Genomic DNA, 21046 nt, shown 5'->3' with positions numbered 1-21046 from the left:
TATAACAGAATTGATGGACACATTCCCTGCCCACAAGCTTATAATATAGAGGGGGAGATAGGCATTAATATAATTAATTAATAAGGCAACCTAATGGCATTCTAAATGCCAACTTGAAACAACTGTTCATAATCTAAGATCCTTAATATTACTGAATTAGGAACATTCTCTCATGGGTTATTAATCTTCTGAATTGTTTCTGGGGACGGGGTTCAAGGTTTTTTGAAATTCTCTCCCCTCTCCTTCCTTACCTTTTCCTGGTCTTGTAAAATGCACCCCCATCCTTTGGGCACTCTTCCCGTACCTCTTCCCTGAAAGAAAGTAAAATCCAATCAATGAGTGGTATTTGAGTGCTTACTGTCGGCAGAGCCCTGTACTAAGCACCTGGGAAAGGACAACACAACAGAGTTGGTAGGCATATTCCCTGCCCACAAAGGAGCTTACAGTCAAAAAGGGAAGTCAGACTTTATAATAAATTATGGATATATACATAAGTGTTGTGGGGTGATTATCAAGTACTTAAAAAGATACAGATCCAAGATCTGGGGAGGCAGGGAAGGCCTCTTGGAGAAGATATGATTGTATTTCAGTCAGTCAGTGGTATTTGAGTGCTTACCATGTGCTTACTAGGCCTTTGGAGAGTATAACATAACAGATACATTCCTTGCCCAAACGAGCTTACAGTCTAGAGGAGGGAGACGCATTAAATTCAATAAATAAATGACAGATATGTACTTAAGTGCTTTGGGGGCTGGAAGGGAGCATGAATAATGGAGCAAATCAGGGCCGAAGCAGCAGCGTGGCTCAGTGGAAGGAGCCCAGGCTCTGGAGTCAGAGGTCAGTGGTTCAAATCCCGGCTCTGCCAATTGTCAGTTGTATGACTTTGGGCAAGTCACTTAACTTCTCTGTGCCGCAGTTACCTCATCTGTAAAATGGGGATTAAAACTGTAAGCCCCCCCTTCACCCCTCCTGTGGGACAACCTGATCACCTTGTAACCTCCCCAGTACTTAGAATAGTGCTTTGCACATAGTAAGCACTTAATAAATGCCATTATTATTATTAGGAAGTGGGAGAAGAGGAAAGGGCCTTAGGGAAAGTATCTTGGAGGAGCTGTGCCTTCAATAAGGCTTTGACGTGGTGGAGAGTAGTTGTCTGTTGGATATGAAGAGGGAGGGCATTCTAGGCCAGAGGCAGGACATGGGTGAGAGGTCAGTTGTGAGATAAACAAGATCGAGATACAGGGAGAAGGTTAGTATTAGAGGAACTTAGTGTGCGGGCTGGGTTGTGGTGAGGTAGGAGAGTTGTGGTCTGTTGAATATGAAGGGGGAGGGACTAGCTATTGCTTATCCCTATTAAAAATCATATGGACCTGAAAAACGTCAGCACATGGGGCTCCTCTGACTCTCTCCATGTTAAATGACTAATTTGGCTCAGCAGGTGTAGTTCCTGTTTCTGAAATGCCCTGAGGTTAGACTTGATTGAGTAGTGCTAGCAATAAATCTTAATTCATTGAGTAAACACTTCCCCTTTCTAAAGTGTTAAAATACTTGGTTGGGAATTTATTACCTAATTGCCTTTTCCTGTGTCTTTCTGCAGACACTGCAGATTCTATCTGAGTTGTTTCTGCCCCAATTCTCTCCCAAGGAAAGGTATTTTGGTGGTTCTTGGCTCCAGAATAAAGTGTTTGAGGCTAATAAAAGAGGTATTTTGGGCAAAAAGCTGAGTGTCATTCAGTTTAAATTTGTGAAAATCAGCTAGGTGAATTTAGGTACGAACTCAAATCAACTTGATGCTGTCTTGTTTAGACTCTTTAAAAACCTTCTGATGAGCTATCTGGATCAGTCAGTCATTCAGTAATGGTATTTATTGAGCATGTACTAGGTGCATAGCATTTTGCTAAGTGTTTGGGAAAAGACAATTCAGAAGAGTTGGTAGATGTGATCCCTGCCCATATCTGTAGGTAAGTAGGTACTGGCCTCTGGGTCTTCCTGGGCACGTTTAGCCCCAAGAACATCCTCGGGTGCTGGTTAATTGCGATCAAATCCTTTCTTCCGGCGAGCCACATTCTTGGAGATGCTTCTGTGCCCGCATGAGGGATCAGAGCAGTTCCTACATCTGCATAATAATTTAATAATAATTTTGGTATTTAAGTGCCTACTATGTGCAAAGCACTGTTCTAAGCGCTAGGGAGGATACAGGGTGATCGGTTGTCCCATGTGGGGCTCACCATCTTAACCCCCATTTTATAGATGGGGCAAAACCAGAAGCAGTGAGGCTCAGTGGAAAGAGCCCGGGCTTTGGAGTCAGAGGTCAGGGGTTCAAATCCCAGCTCTGCCAGTTGTCAGCTGTGTGACTTTGGACAAGTCACTTAACTTCTCTGGGCCTCAGTTACCTCATCTGTAAAATGGGGATTAAGACTGTGAGCCCCCTGTGGGACAACCTGATCACCTTGTAACCTTCCCAGTGCTTAGAACAGTGTGTTGCACATAGTAAGCGCTTAATAAATGCCATTATTATTATTATTAAAACCAGATGAACGGTCATCTGGCTCAAGATGCCAGTCAGGCTCCTTCTCCATCAGTCTACTTGATAATAATCACAATTGATGATCATTGCGGTATATTGTTCGATGCTTATTTTATGCCAAACACTGTACTAAGTGTTGGGGTAGATAAAGATAATTATGTAGGTCACTGTCCCGGCTGCATGTGGAGCTTAAAGGGATTGATGTTTGGATCATGTCCATGCATATAGGGTCTAGGACTGGGAAGGAAATGTGCAGCCCTCCCTGCCTGGCATCCCTTGTATATATGTTTGTACGTATTTATTACTCTATTTATTTTATTTGTACATGTTTATTCTATTATTTTATTTTGTTAATATGTTTTGTTTTGTTCTCTGTCTCCCCCTTCGAGACTGTGAGCCCACTGTTGGGTAGGAACCTTCTCTATATGTTGCCAACTTGTACTTCCCAAGCACTTAGTACAGTGCTCTGCACACAGTAAGCGCTCAATAAATACGATTGAATGAATGAATGAATCCCTTTCTGATGGTTAGCCCTAGTAACGCCTTGTCCAAGTATGAGCCAGAAGGAAGAAACAAAACAAGGAAGGAGACCAGATGCCAAAATAACATCCAAATTTTAAAGCGTGTGTGTGTGTGTTGTTGGGGGGTGGGCGGTTAGCATACCTAGAGAAGAAGGCATCACCTATTTAATGATCTATTTTAAAAAGGCGCTTCCAGAACCAGGGAATTTGGGTTTTACAACCAATGAGACAAGGGTACCTGCTAGGCCAAGATTTGCACCCTAGGCTGTAAGGTCATTGTGGGCAGGGAACACATCTACTAACTCTGTTCATTCATTCAAGTGTATTTATTGAGCACTTACTGTGTGCAGAGCACTGTACTAAGCACTCTCCAAGGCGCTTGGTACAGTGTGCTCTGCATACACACAGCAAACTCTCAGTAATAATAATAATAATAATGGTATTTGTTAAGCGCTTACTATGTGCCAAGCACTGTTCTAAGTGCTGGTAAATACCATTGACTGATAGGAAAATGGATTTCGGCCTTCACGTGGAGTAAAGGTGCTAATCCAGGCCAGCTATTACTTGTGCTAGTTGATTTTTTTAATAAGGACCCGAAACAAGTTAGCAAATGAGACAGTGGTACCCAGCTTTTCTGGCCGGAGAGCCTCCTGGCGGGGGGGGAGGCGGGGGAGGATGGGGAGGGGGCAGGTAGTGGTGGCTGTGCATTTTTAAGGAAAAAAATCCATTTTATTTTGGCTGCATGCCTAAGATAGAAAATGATGCCAGCTGCAGAATAAAGGCCCCGGGATGTATCCTTTGGCATATTATAATAATAATAATAATAATGGCATTTGTTAAGCACTTACTATGTGCAAAGCACTGTTCTAAGTGCTTGGGAGGATACAAGGTGATCAGGTTGTCCCATGTGGGGCTCACAGTCTTCATACCTATTTTACAGATGAGGTAACTGAGGCCCAGAGAAGTGAAGTGACTTGCCCAAGGTCACACAGCTGACAATTGGCAGAGCTGGGATTTGAACCCATAACCCCTGACTCCCAAGCCTGGGCTCTTTCCATTGAGCCACACTGCTTCTCTAAGTCAATGGCTAGATGATCATTTAATTTTCATCTTTTTTATGGTATTTAAGCACTTACTATATGCCAGGTACTGTACTACACTCTTGGGTAGATACAAGCTAATCAGTTTGGACACGGTCCATGTTCCACAGGGAGTTCCCCATTTTACAGATGAGGTAATTGAGGCACAGAGTAGTTAAGTGACTTGCCTGAGGTCACACAGCTGACAATTGACAGAGCTGGGATTCGAACCCATGATCTCTGACTCCCAAGCCCGGGCTCTTTCCATTGAGCCACGCTGCTTCTCTAAATCAATGGCTAGATGATCATTTAATTTTCATCTTTTTTTATGGTATTTAAGCACTTACTATATGCCAGGTACTGTACTACGCTCTTGGGTAGATACAAGCTAATCAGGTTGGACACGGTCCATGTCCCACAGGGGGTTCCCCATTTTACAGATGAGGTAACTGAGGCACAGAGAAGTTAAGTGACTTGCCCAAGGTCACACAGCAGACAAGTGGAGGGGTCAGGATTAACGGAGTTTGATGTGCGCCTGGTCCCTTATGGGTTTGCTCCCGTGGTCAGGTCTGCCTCGGGTGGCTAGATTCATGAAAATACATCTACTTGAGGAGGTAGCTGTTTTTAAAGATTAACGTAAAGGAGATTTGCCCCTGGGCAGTAACAGATGAAGACAAAAAACGGTCAGCAGTTTGCTGTTGATAAATGGAAGCAGTTTGACGGCAAATTAAAAAGCCAAATAAACCTGGGAAAGGATTCGGGAAATCAGTACCTAGTGGGAAAAGCTCTTAGGGTTTTGCTTGGGACTTTGCGCCCACGCTCATCCACCTGGGAAGTATCACGGCTGTGAGTGATGTCTAGACTGTGGGCAGGGAACGTGTCTGCTAACTCTGTATTGTACTCTCCCAGGTGCTCAGTACAGTGTTCTGCACATAGTAAGCACTCAATAAATTACATTAATTGGTTGATGAGCGACCCTTCCAGATTTAAAGGGCAGTGAGAAATGAGTACAACGTATTTGGGGGCCTCAGCAGCAGCTCTCCCTTTATCTGTCATGGCTGCCTCATTACAATTTTACTTGGCCCAAAGAAAATTACTCCCTCTGTAAATAGTATTGTTGCTGCCTTGTCCATTAGCGTGTAGGCTCTCAGGGTGCAGGAAAATAGGCAGCATGGCCTAATGGATAGAGCGTGGGCCTGGAACTCGGAAGTACCTATGTTCTAATCCTGATTATGCCACTTGTCTGCTGTTTGACCTTAGGCAAGTCACTTCACTTCTCTGGGCTTCAGTTACCTCATCTGTAACATGGGGATTAAGACTGTGAGCCCCATGTGGGACAGGGACTCTGTCCAACCCTATTTTCTTGTATCCACCCAGTGCTTAGTACAGTGCCTGGTACGTAGTAATTGTTTAACAGATACCATGATTACTATCATCTAAGCACTTAGTTCAGTTTATGGCATTGAGAAGCAGCATGGCCTAGTGGAAAGAATATGGGCCTGGGGCTCAGAAGACCTGGGTACTAATCCTGGCTTGGCCATTTAAAAAAAAAAATTATGGTACTTGTTAAACACTGTGTCAAGCACTGTACTAAGCATTGGGCTAGAAAAAAGTTAAATCAAGTTGTGCACAGTCCATGACTCTCATGAAGCTCACAGTCTAAGTAGGAGGGAGAGCAGGTATTGCATCCCCATATTACAATTGAGGAAACTGAGGCCCAGAGAAGTTAAGTGACTTGCCCAAAGTCACACAGCAAACAATTAGCAGATCTGGGATTAGAACCCAGGTCCTCTGTCTCCTAGGCTCATGCTCTATCCACTAGGCCAGGCTGCTTCCCTTTCCTGCTGTGTGACCTTGGGCAAGTCACTTCTCTGTGCCCCAGTTTCCTTATCTGTAAAATGGGATTCAATATTTTTTTTCTGCCCCACCCTGAGACTGTGAGCCATGTGGGACAGGCTGATCTGATCATATTGTACTCTACCACTTAGTACCGGGCTTGACACAGGCTAGGAACCGGTCCACCAACTGTTGTATTTTACTCTTCTGGCACTTAATGCAGCGCTCTGCACACAGTAAGCACTCAATAATTTAATTTCTGATTGATCTCCAGAGCTGTAGCAGGTGGCTGAGGGCACGAAGGTGGGTGGAAAGGGATGAGGTGATGGAAGAAAACTGAGAAACCTTACCTAGGGGGAGAAAAGTAGTAATGGTATTTAATGAACGCTCATTGGGTGCTATTCACGGTACAGAAGAGGCACATATGATGCATCCCCTGCCTTCAGGGAACTTAAAGCGTGCAGCGCACCAAGGGGAAAGAAAGAAAAGGTAATAACTGCCCTGTTTGTTCAGCGCTTACTATGTGCCTTGTGCGGTACTAAGCGAAGGGGAAAGGATGAGGAGGAGGCAGATGTTAAAGGGTTGAACCAAGTCTACCTGACAAGTAATAGTTTCTCCAGCCCCAGTGGAAATAGAATGCCATTTTTCCAGGAGAACTGGGGGAAAATATGACTGTGGCTGAGATACAGCAGAAAGAAAGCTGAATCACAGAGGGAGGACAGAAAAACAAAGCAGCCGGTCTGGGCTCTGGGCTCAGCAGTGTGGGCCGCAGTGGAGCAGGGGGTGGGTGGGAGCACAGCGGGGCTGTTGACAGCAGGCCACAAAAGGGCCTTCAGTGCTTCTCAGCCAGAAGGATTCTATTCACCAGAGGGGGAGAAGAATGGGAAGACTGGGCTGGAGTTAGAGGCTTAGTATCACTTGACTGATCAGGGCAATGGGACATGTGGCTAAGTGGAATGTGGAAGGGTTCCTCCCTTTAACTATGCAACCGCCATCCACCCCCTGAGCCGGAGGGATCAGCACGCTAACCTACCTACTATTATGTAACCAATGATTCTTCTATTGACAACCCTCTCCCGGCCTCCAGCCTCTCTGGGACAGGGAGGTTAAGGAGCCCTTTCTAAGGGTGGGACCGAAAATCCCCATCACTGAGTCTCTCGGAACTTTTTTGTGAGCTCTGCTGCCTCCGGCACTCCCACCGAACACTTCCCTGGGAGCCTAGACTTCCGTTACCTTCTCCGGGAAAAGGCATATTTTTGTAGCTTTGGGCCTTCATCTATTTTTGTTCTCTCCATGTCCCCGGTGATCGCTTAGGCCAGTAAATTCCTCAGAAGATAAACAAGCCATGGCCTGAAGGAGCGGGGGCTTTTGTTTATTCTGGACTCCCACATGGGGCTGGGGGATGGGGGAGTGGAGTCTTTCTCTTCTCCTACTCCCCCAATCCTGAATGGGGTGAGCCTGAAAGTGAATCTGTTCCGCGCTTTTTCCGAGCAGCGCCATTCAATCCATAATAATAAGAATTGTGGTAATTAAGCACTTACTATGTGCTGAGCACTGCACTAAGCGCTGGGGTATATATAAGATCATCAGGTCCCTCGTGGGGCTCACGATCTAAGTCGGAAGGAGACCAGGGATTTAATCCTCATTTTGTAGATGGGGAAGCTGAGGCCCAGAGAAGTGAAGTGACTTGCTCAAGTTTGCACAGCAGACCAGTAGCAGTGCTGGGATTAGAACCCAGGTCTTCTAACTCCCAGGCTAGTGCTCTTTCCACTATACCACACTCCTTCTCTATCCCCGTAGGCTGTAAGCTCCCTGTGGGCAGAGATCGGGTCGTACCGACTCTATATTGCATGATCTGTGCACACTGAGCGCTCTATAAATACTGCTAACAGATGGAGTGATTAATGAGCCCTAATGTGGGCAGAACACCGTCAATAGAACTAGAAATTGTGGCTCCCTGCCCTCAGGGGACGTATAATTTAGTTGGGAAGATGCAGGCCCCCAAATAAATTACAGTACAGCGGTGTTACAGGAGGTATGAGTACCCAAGTGCTTGGGAAGATGCACAAATGTTGAAGTGACAGTAGTGGGTGGGAGATGAGAGATTAGTCAGGGATGGCCTTCTGGAAGTGATGTGACATTAGAAGGTCTTCAAAGATGGGGAGGATAGTTGTCTCTGGCTTTTCTGTTGGGGAAATTTAAGGTAAGGGCATGGAGGGGGGATAGGGAAAATATCATCCCCAAATGAGCCTGATGGGAATGGATTTTTTTAAGAAATCAATCAATCAATCAATCAATCGTATTTATTGAGCGCTTACTATGTGCAGAGCACTGTACTAAGCGCTTGGGAAGTACAAATTGGCAACACATAGAGACAGTCCCTACCCAACAGTGGGCTCACAGTCTAAAAGGGGGAGACAGAGAACAGAACCAAACATACCAACAAAATAAAATAAATAGGATAGAAATGTACAAGTAAAATAAATACATAAATAGAGTAATAAATATGTACAACCATATATACATATATACAGGTGCTGTGGGGAAGGGAAGGAGGTAAGATGTGGGGATGGAGAGGGGGACGAGGGGGAGAGGAAGGAAGGGGCTCAGAAATCTCCAAGAGACCATCTTTCACTAAGCCCTCATTTCCCCTTCTCCCACTCCCTTCTGCATCACCTTTGCAGTTGGATTTGCCTCCTTTATTCACCCCTCCCTCAGCCCTACAGCACTTAAGTACAAGATCATATTTTATTTATATTAATGTCTGTCTCCTCTAGATTACAATGAGCTTGTTGTGAGCAGGGAACGTGTTTACCAACTCTGTCCTATTGTACTCTCCTAAGTGCTTAGTGCAGTGCTCTGCACACAGTAAGCATTCAGTCACTACAGTTGACTGGAGTAGTTTAGTTACAGGAAGCTGCCCCAACCCTGAGTGAAGGCCTGTTCTTCACCATTACTGGAGACATTCTCCAGTCTCCCCAACTCTGAGCCCCGTTTATCATTACCGGGTAAATTCATTCTGTTGTTCTCCTTCAAGTGCTCTTGGTGCTGCGGTCTCAGGACTGAGGCTTGTCCATGCCACGGTTCCCTATGGGAGATTCTGTCCTCAGCAGAACCAGAGTCGCTTTCTTTCTGGCGGCTCCTTCGGCCCCGGGGAGGGAGCGTGGATGAGCTCACGCTAAATCCCATTTTATAGATACAGGAGGGTGGGTCTGCCCGGAACCCCCGGCCCTCTGGATTGGTGCTTGTGTTAGAGGCCAACTGGAGACTCCCTGAGGGGCCCAAAGTCCTACGGCTTGGTCAGCTGACAGCCAAACCTGGTCTTGGATGGGCCCCTCTTCTCCCTGGCATCCCCACCCAGGCGGGGGGCAGCAGCAGTGCCATGCCCCGGGATGGGGAAATGGGAATAAAATGATCCCCGGAGGCGAGTTTCTGTCCCCTCCAGTTTGGCTTTAGGTATAGCCAGGCGGAAGCAACCAATGTGACAGGGCTGGTGGTAGTGGATGGCCTAGATGGGGCCAAGAGCAGAAAGGAGTCAGGCGAACCGGGCCCCAGCTGGGAATGCTGAGAGCGGAGGGGCACCCTTCCCTCTCTGCCAACTCACAAGGTGGCCAGGGCTGAGGCCTCTTCCAAGCCAAGGTATTGTCAGTGGGCCATCCTCTATTAGCAGAGCCTCGGCTCCCAGATGGTCATCCGGTCCCAAGGCCCTTGGGTCCGGATAGCAGAGGGGGGATCCCTTCTGGGAAAGCCGGTTTCCCTAGGGAAATTGTGAAGCACAATGGGACCCTCTCTGGACCCTCCCAAATAATAATAATAATGACGGCGTTTATTAAGCGCTTACTATGTGCAAAGCACTGTTCTAAGCGCTGGGGAGGTTACAAGGTGATCAGGTTGTCCCACAGGGGGCTCACAGTCTTAACCCCCATTTTACAGATGAGGTAACTGAGGCCCAGAGAAGTTAAGTGACTTGCCCAAAGTCACCCAGCTGACAATTGGCAGAGTTGGGATTTGAACCCCTGACCTCTGACTCCAAAGCCCGGGCTCTTTCCACTGAGCCATGCAGGCAGGCACCACTCACTTGCCAACTTGTTCCTTGCCTTAATGACCCTCATTGAATGACCCAGTGCTTAGAACAGTGCTTTGCACATAGTAAGCGCTTAATAAATGCCATCATTATTATTATTGAAGCAGAGTTCTATTTCTTCATCCTCTTCTGATGATAATAATAATATTAAAAATAGCATTATGCACTTATGTGCCAAGCGCTGTACTAAACACTGGGATAGAAACACAAGATAATCTCATATCTCACTTGAGTCCCTCTTGCAGGTCCTGCCGTTTCCCTCTTGTTCGGTCCTTGCAGAGGTGGAGAGCAGCTGGCCACTGCTCACTGGATAATAACCTTTCGGCCCCTTGAAGACGGTTATTAAGTTTCCCCCCTCAGGCTTCCATTCCACTGAAATGATCTTAGTTCCTTTAGCTTTCCTGATAGGCCCTATTTTCCAACCCTTTAATCATCATTGTGGCTCTGTGGCTGTTCTCTGAACCCTCCTGAAATGATCCACATCTTTGTAAATTCCAGCGCTGGACGCAGCCAGCATTCGGGAAGGGACTCTAAGCCAAACCCGATGCCGAGGAATACCAGAGTCCCTTTGTAAATGACTCTCCTGCCTCTGAAAACACAACACACCCTCCTCCTTGGGGTTGTTGAATGAGACAGAGCAGAGAGGAGGCAGGAGCTGAGGTGGAGCAGGAGAGGAGAAAATGGAAAGGACGCCTTCTGCCCACATTCCCAGGGAATGTGAACCGAAACGGTGGCGATCATCTGGTTACTATCAGTTGACTCCAAGCTTCCACACCGAGTCTCTTGAATGCTTTCTCTGGAGTCCATAGCAGTAATTATTATAATAACTGTAGTATATGGTTGCTTTGGGCCAGGTACTGAACTTAATGATAGATTGGACACATTCCCTGTCTCCCCCTGAGGCTCCCAGTCCGAGTGGGGGAGAAAAGGTATCTTATCCCTATTTAACAGATGAGATAAGTGAGTTGCTGCTTCTCCTTGAGGTGGTTCACTATTTGAAAAGCCACCCCAGACCCAGAGCTTTGAACAGTGCTCCAGCGCTTAGAACAGTGCTTGGGGCATGGTAAGCGCTCAACACATACCATCATTATTATATTGTCCTTCAGCGAGGTCAGGTTCTAATCTCTCCCTAGAGCCCTCTCTCAATCAGACAATTGTATTTGTTGAGCACCTCCTGTGTGTGGAACACTTTTGGGGTCGAGTGTTGTTACAGTGCTTGGGAGAGGAGTCCAGTAAAGGCAGAAGACGCCAACATTACCCAGCTGCCTGTGGGTCTCAAATGCGGAGTCCTTCACGGTGCATATCCTGTGCGCCCATTCGGGCTTTCCGTGTGCATCCAGGACCGTCATTTCTCATGCGGCTCTTCAGTCTGACTGTGTCCGTGTTCTCTGTGGAACCTACAATGTCAGTGTGGGACCAGGAAGAAGGCGTCTCACTGTTGCCAACCGTGGGAAGACCCTTCCCAGCCCTTGTCTGCAGCACAGTGAAAAGGGGAGAAAACAAATGAGCTGCTTGGGTCCCCCCTTGGCCCGCCCCTCCGAGCAGAGCGGAGCAGAGGGAGGGAGGGAAGGAGGAAGGAAGGGAAGTCGTTCCCTCTAGCCAACATAAGAGGTTCCTTGTCTAGTGCAGGGTCGGCTCTGCTTTCCTCGGAAACGTCTCTTCTGACACGCCTGAATGAGACCTCCCCCAGGGTGGTGGCAGCCGGCTCCCTCGGAGGCCTGGCCCCAGGCCCACTTGGGTGGGGGGGAGGGAGGAGTTGAAGGAGGGAGGGCAGGACACATCAGGCTGTCGGCGGGTTCCCGAGGTGGGTGGTGGCCGGCGAGACCGGGGCCGTGGCGGGAAATGGCTCGGAGGTGCTGAAGTCGAGTGCCTGGCTACCCCGGGACCTCTTCCCAAGTGGGAACGCAGGGTTCGGACGGAAGCGTTCCTTCTCCTGCTCTGTCCTTTGGATCTGGCTCCCTCTCGTCGGAGGAGCAGCCAGGGGGTTTCGCAGGGAGGACCAGGCTGTCGTCGAAACGCGAGAGGAAAACAAAATCGGTGGTTGCCATCCTTGGGCGGCTCCAGCCGGGGCTGGCGTGGCAGCGGCGGGGGACAGGGAGCGTCACACGGCTCTTCCGCTTTGCCTCCCCCAAGTTGTGAAACCCAGAAAGGGTAGCTTGGCTGCCGGTAAGGGGTTTCTGGGCTGGGTTTTCTGCCGGTTGCTGGGCTGGAGCCGGGGGCTCTGCTCTCATCGGGCAGAGCTACAGTGGTCTAGGAAAAACTTTTTGAACGGGAACCGCATCATTGGCCCCAGCATCCCAGTGGCACCCTGGGGAATGTTTGAGGAAACAACTTGGAGTTGTTCCTAGCAACCTGCCAGGCACTCTTGTTTCTCTCCCCGGCTATGTCTGCTCCAGGTGTTTGTTTTATTGGGCGCGGGGGCTTGTTGTGACTGGCTCGGCCTTGGAACGGGTTGCCCGGTTTTGGCTCCAGAGACGATCAAGTGGAGCGGCCGGACCCCGCCAGGTGGGTGGCAACAGGCAGGTGGGGATTGATGATCCTCCCCAGCTTCTCTGGACCTCAGGGCTCTTCCTCCTCCTCCTCCTCCTCCCTGCAGACCTCAGGGAAGAGGAGGAGGATTGGAGAGTGAGGGTTTGATTAACTCTTTTTCATCATTCATCTCGCCTGATTTTTCTAAATCAAATCTCTAGTGAAATGTGCACTGGCGGTCTAGTGGCAGAGAACAAGATAGAAAAGCAGCAACCCTGGAGCTCCCTGTTTGGAGCCCTGCCCTACCAAGCCCTGCTTGCCCGGTCTGTGGGGAGCTCACTGGCCTTTTGCTCAGGTTGCCCCCACCTTTCCGTCCTCTTTCTCTGTTTCTTCTGGCCCTGGGGACATTGCTTTCCCTCGCTGCTGCTGCTGCTGTTGTTATGATGATGATGATTGTACTTGTTAAGGGCTTACTATGGGCCAAGCGCTGCTGTAACCCCTAGGATAGACACGAGTAAATCAGGTTGGAAACGGTCCCGATCCCATTCATCTATACAACCGTATTTATTGAGCGCTTACTGTGTGCAGAGCACTGTACTAAGCGCTTGCTCACAGGCTTAGTAGGAGGGAGTCAGATTGAACCCCCATTTTATAGATGAGAGAAATGACTTGCCCAAGTTCACACAGCACACACGTAGCAAAGCCGGGACCTTCTGACCCACAGGTATCTTCATTTTCTAGGATCTTGTGACCCCAAAGCCTTCCTTCCTCCTACTCGCCCACCTCTGTTTCCCTCTGGCCTGGAACTTTGCTCAGCCATCCCTGCCACTACCAGCTTCCTCTCAGCATCCCCACTGCGGCATCAATTCCCCAGTTTGGCTCCCGGCCCTCCCTTGGGCTGGGACCCTGACACTCCTTTGGGCAGGCTGGATATTAACATCATTAGTGGTCCCTTGCGGCATCCAAAATGAGGTGGCGGAAAGGAAAACGAAGGGCAGGGACTGTGACTGGGGTACTCGGGCCGAACCCGGCTTATCGTGGGGCTTAGCCAGGGCCAAGTGAGGGGATGGCGGGGCGGCTAGGCTGTGGAGCCTGGGGAAGAGGATTCCCTCCTCTGGGGCTTCTGCGGCATTTTCAGGCTTTGGGGCAGGAAATCAAACTAAGCCTGGAACTCTTGAGTGCTCTTGCCACCTGACTTCCAGCTCTGCCCCCTTCCCCTCCTCTGGGCTTTTTAGACTGTGAGCCCACTGCTGGGTAGGGACTGTCTCTATAGGTTACCAACTTGTACTTCCCAAGCGCTTAGTACAGTGCTCTGCACACAGTAAGCGCTCAATAAATACGATTGATGATGATGGGCTTGGCCAGTGCCTGATTGCGCTCATCTCCCTCATTCATTCACTCATTCAATCATCTCTATTGAGCGCTTACTGTGTGCAGAGCACTGTACTAAGCGCTTGGGAAGTACAAATCGGCAACATATAGAGACGGCCCCTACCCAACAATGGGCTCACAGTCGAGAAGGGGGAAACAGACAGCAAAACAAAACATGTAGATAGGTGTCGAAATCGTCAGAACAAATAGAATTAAAGCTATATGCATCTCATTAACAAAATAAATAGAATAGTAAATATGTACAAGTAAAATAGAGTAATGAATCTATACAAATATATATACAAGTGCTGTGGGGAGGGAAAGGAGGTAGGGCGGGGGCGATGGGGAGGAAAAAGGGGGATGAGTGTGGGAAGGCCTCCTGGAGGAGGTGAGCTCTCAGTAGGGCTTTGAAGGGAGGAAGAGAGCTAGCTTGGCGGATGTGGGGAGGGAGGGCATTTTCTAGACTGTGAGCCCACTGTTGGGTAGGGACCATCTCTATATGTTGCCAACTTGTACTTTCCAAGCGCTTAGTACAGTGCTCTGCACACAGTAAGTGCTCAACAAATATAATTGATTAATTGATTGATTGATTGACTCCAGGCCAGGGGGAGGACGTGGGCCAGGGGTCAAGGGCAGGTCAAGCGAGAATGAGGTACAGTGAGGAGGTTAGCGGCGGCAGAGGAGCGGAGGGCTGGCCTGGAGAGGGACAGAAGGGAGGTGAGGTAGGAGGGGGCACAGATGAGTGCTTCTTTCAGCTCAGTCCCCAGCTCTACCTCAGTGCTCCAGATGTGGCAGCAAGATCTGTCACCCCCTGCCCCTCCTGGGGGTCACTGTTCTCTCCCAACCCCATCACAAGGATCACCCCTTTCCGCCACATCTCCAGCCAATTGGCCAGAAAGGCCGCACAGAGAAGGCAACCGGAGGGATGCTGGCTCCCACTTGGCCTGTCTGCCACTGTTGCTTGCTCAATCAGTCAATCAGTCAATCAATCGCATTTATTGAGCGCTTACTGTGTGCAGAGCACTGTACTAAGCGCTTGGGAAGTACAAGTTGGCAACATATAGAGACGGTCCCTACCCAACAGTGGGTTCACAGTCTAGAAGGGGGAGACAGAAAACAAAACGTATTAACAAAATAAAATAAACAGAATATATATGTACAAGTAAAATAGAGTAATAAATATGTACAAACATATATGCATATGTACAGGTGCTGTGGGGAAGGGAAGGAGGTAAGGCGGGGGGGATGGAGAAGGGAAGGAGGAGGCTCAGTGTGGGAAGGCCTCCTGGAGGAGGTGAGCTCTCAGTAGGGCCCTGAAGGGAGGAAGAGAGCTAGCTTGGGGGATGTGTGGAGGGAGGGCATTCCGGGCCAGGGGGAGGATGTGGGCCGGGGGTCGATGGCGGGACAGGCGAGAACGAGGCACGGTGAGGACATTAGTGGCAGAGGAGCGGAGGGTGCAGGCTGGGCTGGAGAAGGAGAGAAGGGAGGTGAGGTAGGAGGGGGCGAGGGGATGGACAGCCTTGAAGCCCAGGGTGACGAGTTTCTGCCTGATGCATAGGTTGATTGGTAGCCACTGGAGATTTTTGCTCCTTGAGGCATGGGGTGAGGGGCACCCAGGAAGCAAGAGAAGCAGCGTGGCTCAGTGGAAAGAGCACGGGCTCTGGAGTCAAATCCCAGCTCTGCTAATTGTCAGCTGTGTGACTTTGGGCAAGTCACTTAACTTCTCTCTGCCTCATTTACCTCATCTGTAAAATGGGGATTATGACTGTGAGCCCCACGTAGGACAACCTGATCACCTTGTATCCTTCCCAGCGCTTAGAACAGTGCTTCGCACATAGTAAGCACATAATAAAAATGCCATTATTGTTCTTATTCATCATTGCTTCCAGGGGTGGGAATTGGGGTACCTGGCAGAGGAAGATTGTCCAGCTTGAGATGGTATTCCCCTGGATGGGGTAGGGCAAGAATGCAGCTGCTTTCTGGACCCATCTCCGTGAGTTTTTCTCTCTCTGGCAGGTTTGCCAGAGGGCAGTTGCCTGGCAGGAAAATCTACAGTCGTTCCTCGGGCCATTCTCTAAGCAAGATGAATGAAATAATCCCACCACAGAGCGTAGCCATAGCCGGCTTCAGTCAGCCATTCTCCTGGTGGGACTAATTGCTAGCCGGGTTTCTGGGTGACAGTCATTTCACAATAAGGCCTCTAATTAATCTCGGCATAGTTCTCACCAGAAGAAAGGCTGAAAGAAGAAACATCCCCAATTATCATGAGAAAGGAAATGTCAAGAGCCCCCCTGGGTTTTCCTGGCGCCCACCCTGGCAGAGGAAAAATCGTCACTGGGCCTTGGAGGCCTCATCCACGCTGGATGCGGCCTTCCCTCCCCCGCCAACTCCCTCCCCGGCCGAGCTGCCCATTCCGTGTGTCCAGTTGCCGGTGACACGGATGAGCGATCCGCTGGGCCGGTAGGGCGATTCCCGCACGGAGGAGCGCCGGGTCTCGGCCCGGGAGAGGAACTGACTCGGCATTTCCTTTTTGTCTTGTCTTTCGCGCTTCTAGGACAGAAAATCCTGCACCACCGAAGTGATGTCTTAGAGACGGTGGTCCTGATCAACCCTTCGGATGAAGCCGTCAGCACCGAGGTGAGCTGGGTTGGGTACGCGTTATGTGACCACGACGATGTGGGCCGGGAGTGGAAAGAAGGTTGGCCAAAGAGTGTAGGCCCCACTTGGTAGTCTGGCAATTAAAACGTCCAGGCTGCCGACAGGGAATTGGGATGTGGGCTGGAGGGTCCCAAAGCTCTGGCTTCTCTTCTGCCGGTTCCCACTCACCCAGTGGTGGAAAGATTTGATGGAAAGCCCAGCCTGGGGCCCCTCCCAGGTCTCCCCCCACCCCCAATCCCAGCTTCCCCAACTTCCCCTCCCAGTCCCAGCTTCTCTACTTCTCTTCTGAGAAGCAGCGTGGCTCAGTGGAAAGAGCCTGGGCTTTGGAGTCAGAGGTCATGGGTTCAAATCCCGGCTCCGCCACTTGTCAGCTGTGTGACTTTGGGCAAGTCACTTAACTTCTCTGGGCCTCAGTTACCTCATCCGTAAAATGGGGATTAATTAAGACTGTGAGCCCCTCGTGGGACAACCTGATCATCTTGTAACCTTCCCAGCGCTTAGAACAGTGCTTTGCACATAGTAAGTGCTTAATAAATGCCATTATTATTATTATTATTATTATTACCCCATCCCAACTGCCCCAACTTTGCCCACCTCCTCTTTAATGAGACCGAACTTCTCTACATGTTTTGTTGTCTATCTCCCCCTTCTAGACTGTGAGCCTGTGGTTGGGTAGGAACCGTCCCTATATGTTGCCGACTTGTACTTCCCAAGCGCTTAGTACAGTGCTGTGCACACATTCAAGTACAATTGAATGAATGAATGAATGAATCTCTGAAAGACCATTTCCATGGCTCTAGTTCCCTAACGAAGGCTAAAGTCTTCAGAGGGTAAAAACTGTGGTTACCTCACTTGAGACTGAACACGAGGGAGCCAAGAGCCAGGCGGAGGTTCAGAAGGAAGGCCCCATCCCTGCCAGCCTCCATCTCCTCCAGGCAATCCCCGGAGAGGGCAACTTCCTTCCCCTGGGATGAACCAAGCCTGACGGAGGGCCTCCAGTGGGCTAGCGGTCACTGCCCCAGTGAGTGTGCGGCCCCTGGCCATCCTCCCTCCCCGCCCCACAGCTTGGCTTTGGGACAGGAACCCATCACTGCCACGGGAAGGAAAAGCCAAGAGCTCAGGGCACAATCGGAACAGAGTGAATTTCACGGGCAGAAAATGCTTCGCTCTAGAGACACTCAAGGGCAGAGCCCGGATGCATGGCGTGATAGAGCACAGGCCTGGGGGTTAGAAGGTCATGGGTTCTAATCCCTGCTCTGCCACTTGTCTGCTGTGGGACCTTGGGCAAGTCACTTCCACTTCTCTGGGCTTCAGTTACTTCATCTGTAAAATGGGGATTGAGACTGCGAGCCCCACGTAGGACATAGCCAACCCGATTTGTTCGTATCTACCCCAGTGATTAGTGCAGTGCCTGGCGCATAGTGTGTGCTTAACAAATACCACTATTATTATTATTAGATGTGAGCCTTCCTCTGCCTCAGATTTGGGCCCTTCCATGGAGTGAGGGTGTCCCAAGGCCTTGGCCATTCTCCTGAGCGGGGCAGGCACCCCCCGAGGCCCACCCTTCAGGCAGCCGGGCTGTGAACGGAGCATGTGCTGTAGCTCTACTCTGCCATTGCCCTGAAACCAGAGCAGTTGATTCCAGCCAGCTCCCACTTCCTGCCTTTCGTTCAGCACTCCTCTGTCCGTAGAGTGGTTCTCGGGGAGCAGAACCTTGGGGGCTCCCTCGCATTTAATGATGGTGGTATTTGCTAAGCACTTATGATATGCTAAGCACTGGGGTAGATACAGCTTAGGTCGGGCACAGTCCCTGTCCCACATGGGGCTCACGGTCTAAGCAGGAGGGAGCACAGGTACTGAGCAGGCAAGTAGTGGAACTAGGATTAGAGCCCACGTGCTCTGATTCCCAGGCCCGAGTTCTTTCCAGTAGGCCATGCTGAATGTCTCATCCATAGCCCCATGTACATCCTGTGATCATCCGGCATGCTCAGACCTGTAGATCCCAACTTTCACCCTGCCCAACCCTACAGTGGCCCTGCAGGACAAATGTGTCTTCAGGGTATCTAGCAATCCTGCTTAGGTAGATGGGTTGGGGTGCCCCTCCTCCTCAGATGGGAAACCGGTACATCTCATCAGTAGGATTCTGAATCAGGGACACAATCCTAGGTCACTGCACGTGATATGCACCTATCTGGATTGTGGCCACCGGTCTCTGGGTGCCTCGTCAGATTGCCATCCTGGGTTTAACCCTGACCGACCGAGAGCAGGGCCTAGGTGGGGAGTTGGGGTTAGGTTGGGTTTGGAGGCTGAGGGACGACTTCCACTTCCCCGAATCTGTTGGGCTGCCTGAGGCCCCTGTGCCCTCCAGCCCATGTGATATGTGGGTGAATCTTACCCTTCTTTCCACCCCTTCAGCTCCACTGCCACCACTCCCACCTGGCAGACCTTGCTATGCCCAAGTCACCATCTCAGTTGCCAGGTGTATGGCCGACCAACCCATTAGGGAAAGAATTGTCTTTCCTTCATCTCTCTCTCTCTCTCTCTCTGTCTGTCTCTCCCCCCCCGCCCCCAACGCACAAAGCTGCATCTTTAAGACTTACCCTGCAAGCAAGAGCTCTCCTACTCCACAGGCAATCTAGAGGTCCTTGCTGAGCACATGACTAAAGGGAGTTTGAACCAGGGCTCTGAATATGTGCTATAATAATAATAATGATGACATTTGTTAAGCGCTTACTATGTGCGGAGCACTGTTCTAAGCGCTGGGGCGGTTACAAGGTGATCAAGTTGTCCCATGGGGGGCTCACAGTCTTAATCCCCATTTTACAGATGAGGTAACTGAGGCTCAGAGAAGTTAAGTGACTTGCTCAAGGTCACACAGCAGACTTGTGGCGGAGCCGGGATTCGAACCCATGACCTCTGGCTCCAAAGCCCGTGCTCTTTCCACTGAGCCACGCTGCTATGTATTGGTGTTAACATCGTGTTTATTACGTACTTGCTGGGTACCCAAGCTTAGGGTTCAACACTGGAGCTGACCCGATATCATCAGGTCAGACATGGTCCTTGGCCCACCCTGTGCTCACCGAGACTCCTCCTTCAGGGCAGTAGGTGGGAGCTTTTCATTTTGAGGGAAATGGGGGTAGAACTCTTTAGGGTTGGGGAGGGAGTGGGTGGACCTAGGGAGCAGGGTCAGGCCCAATTTGGGGTCTTCTCAGCCCCTCCCATGAGCTCTTTCTGGTTCTGGTCCTATCAGACGTCCCCGCCAACCCTGTGGAGTTAGTACCCAGGCTTTCCAGCGGAAGTGGAATTGTTTTAAGGCATAGAGTAGCCTGGACTGAGCGATCGCGGATGGACAGGGTGTCACCAAGGATGCCAGTGAGATCTCCCTGCCTCCCCTGGCCTGAAAGGCTGGGGGCGGGGAACCCGGTGTGCCAGGCCAAGTGCCAGCTCCGGCTTACCCTCATCTGCAGAGACCGTGAATGTCTTGCGGCTGCTTCGGGAGGTTGCCGTTGTGGGGGTGGGGGAGAGGCGTCATCATCAGCATCTTCCTCCGGGACCGGTGATGATGGGTGGGCGGGGGCGTCCAGGGGGCACACCAGTCGTAGTGCGGAGTGTCGGGGGTGGTCAGGCGGCTCTGGGTTGAGGGGTGCTGGCCCGGCTGCTCAGGTCTTGCTCCCGTTGGGCCCGGCTCTAGGTGCGCTTGATGATCACAGACACCGCCAGGCACAAGCTTCTGGTGCTCACCGGACAGAGCTTTGAGAACACAGGGGAACTGATCCTCCAGTCGGGGTGCTTCTCCTTCCAGAACTTCATCGAAATCTTCACCGATCAAGAGGTAGGTCTGCGGCCGCGAGTCCCGCGGGGAGGGGTGGGCTTGGAGGGGGCGGGTTGGGGATCTCAGAGGACCTCCAAACACCAGTTTCCAGCCGGGCCGCCTCTTCCTCCCAGCCGTATTTGTGGCCATCTTTCACAGCAGCTAATTTTCAGATCGGACCTCGGGCGTAGGTGGGGGACAGGGAGCTCCTTGTCTACTACTGTACCGTGCTTTCCCAAGTGCTTAGCACAGTGCTCTGCATATGGTGCTGAATAAACCCCATGGATTGATTGACAGAAGGCAGTTTTGCTCTCTATTGAAGGGGTGATGCTGCTCTTGGATGGGAACAACTAGTTGGATTTCCATAACCAGAGGGCCCATATTTACCAGGGCCCTCGGGCCCCTCACCAAAACTTTGGTCCTGCACTTGGGATCTCTAGCTTGTAGCAGCCCTGAAGCCAAAAAGAAGCCAAAAAAAAGTCAGCGCTTAGAACAGTGCGTTGCACATAGTAAGCGCTTAATAAATGCCATCATTAAAAAGGTATGGAGTGGGTCCAACCCTCACCCACCTCTCCCTCTCTCCCCACACCGGGACTGCATCCCGCTTCACCGGGCAATGCTAGGGAACTGCTTCCCCACACCAGCAGCTCCTGGGCACAGAAGGGTTGAAGAAAGTCTAGAATCTGTTTG

At 50.3% G+C, this 21046-nt stretch overlaps 1 protein-coding gene across 1 annotated transcript in view; it reads left to right on the top strand.

Annotated features, from left to right (window-relative positions):
• MAP1B (microtubule associated protein 1B) overlaps nucleotides 1–21046 on the top strand; it is a 113303-nt gene that overhangs the window by 71832 nt on the left and 20425 nt on the right. The window contains 2 exon segments of the mRNA XM_038765975.1: nucleotides 16442–16524; nucleotides 20237–20377. Of these exon segments, the coding sequence (XP_038621903.1) occupies nucleotides 16442–16524; nucleotides 20237–20377 (224 nt within the window).

This window comes from Tachyglossus aculeatus, chromosome 23 (assembly GCF_015852505.1).
Source record: "Tachyglossus aculeatus isolate mTacAcu1 chromosome 23, mTacAcu1.pri, whole genome shotgun sequence".
Lineage (NCBI taxonomy): Eukaryota > Metazoa > Chordata > Mammalia > Monotremata > Tachyglossidae > Tachyglossus > Tachyglossus aculeatus.
Note: the sequence above shows the minus strand (reverse complement) of the source record. Positions and strands in the feature narration are given on the sequence as shown.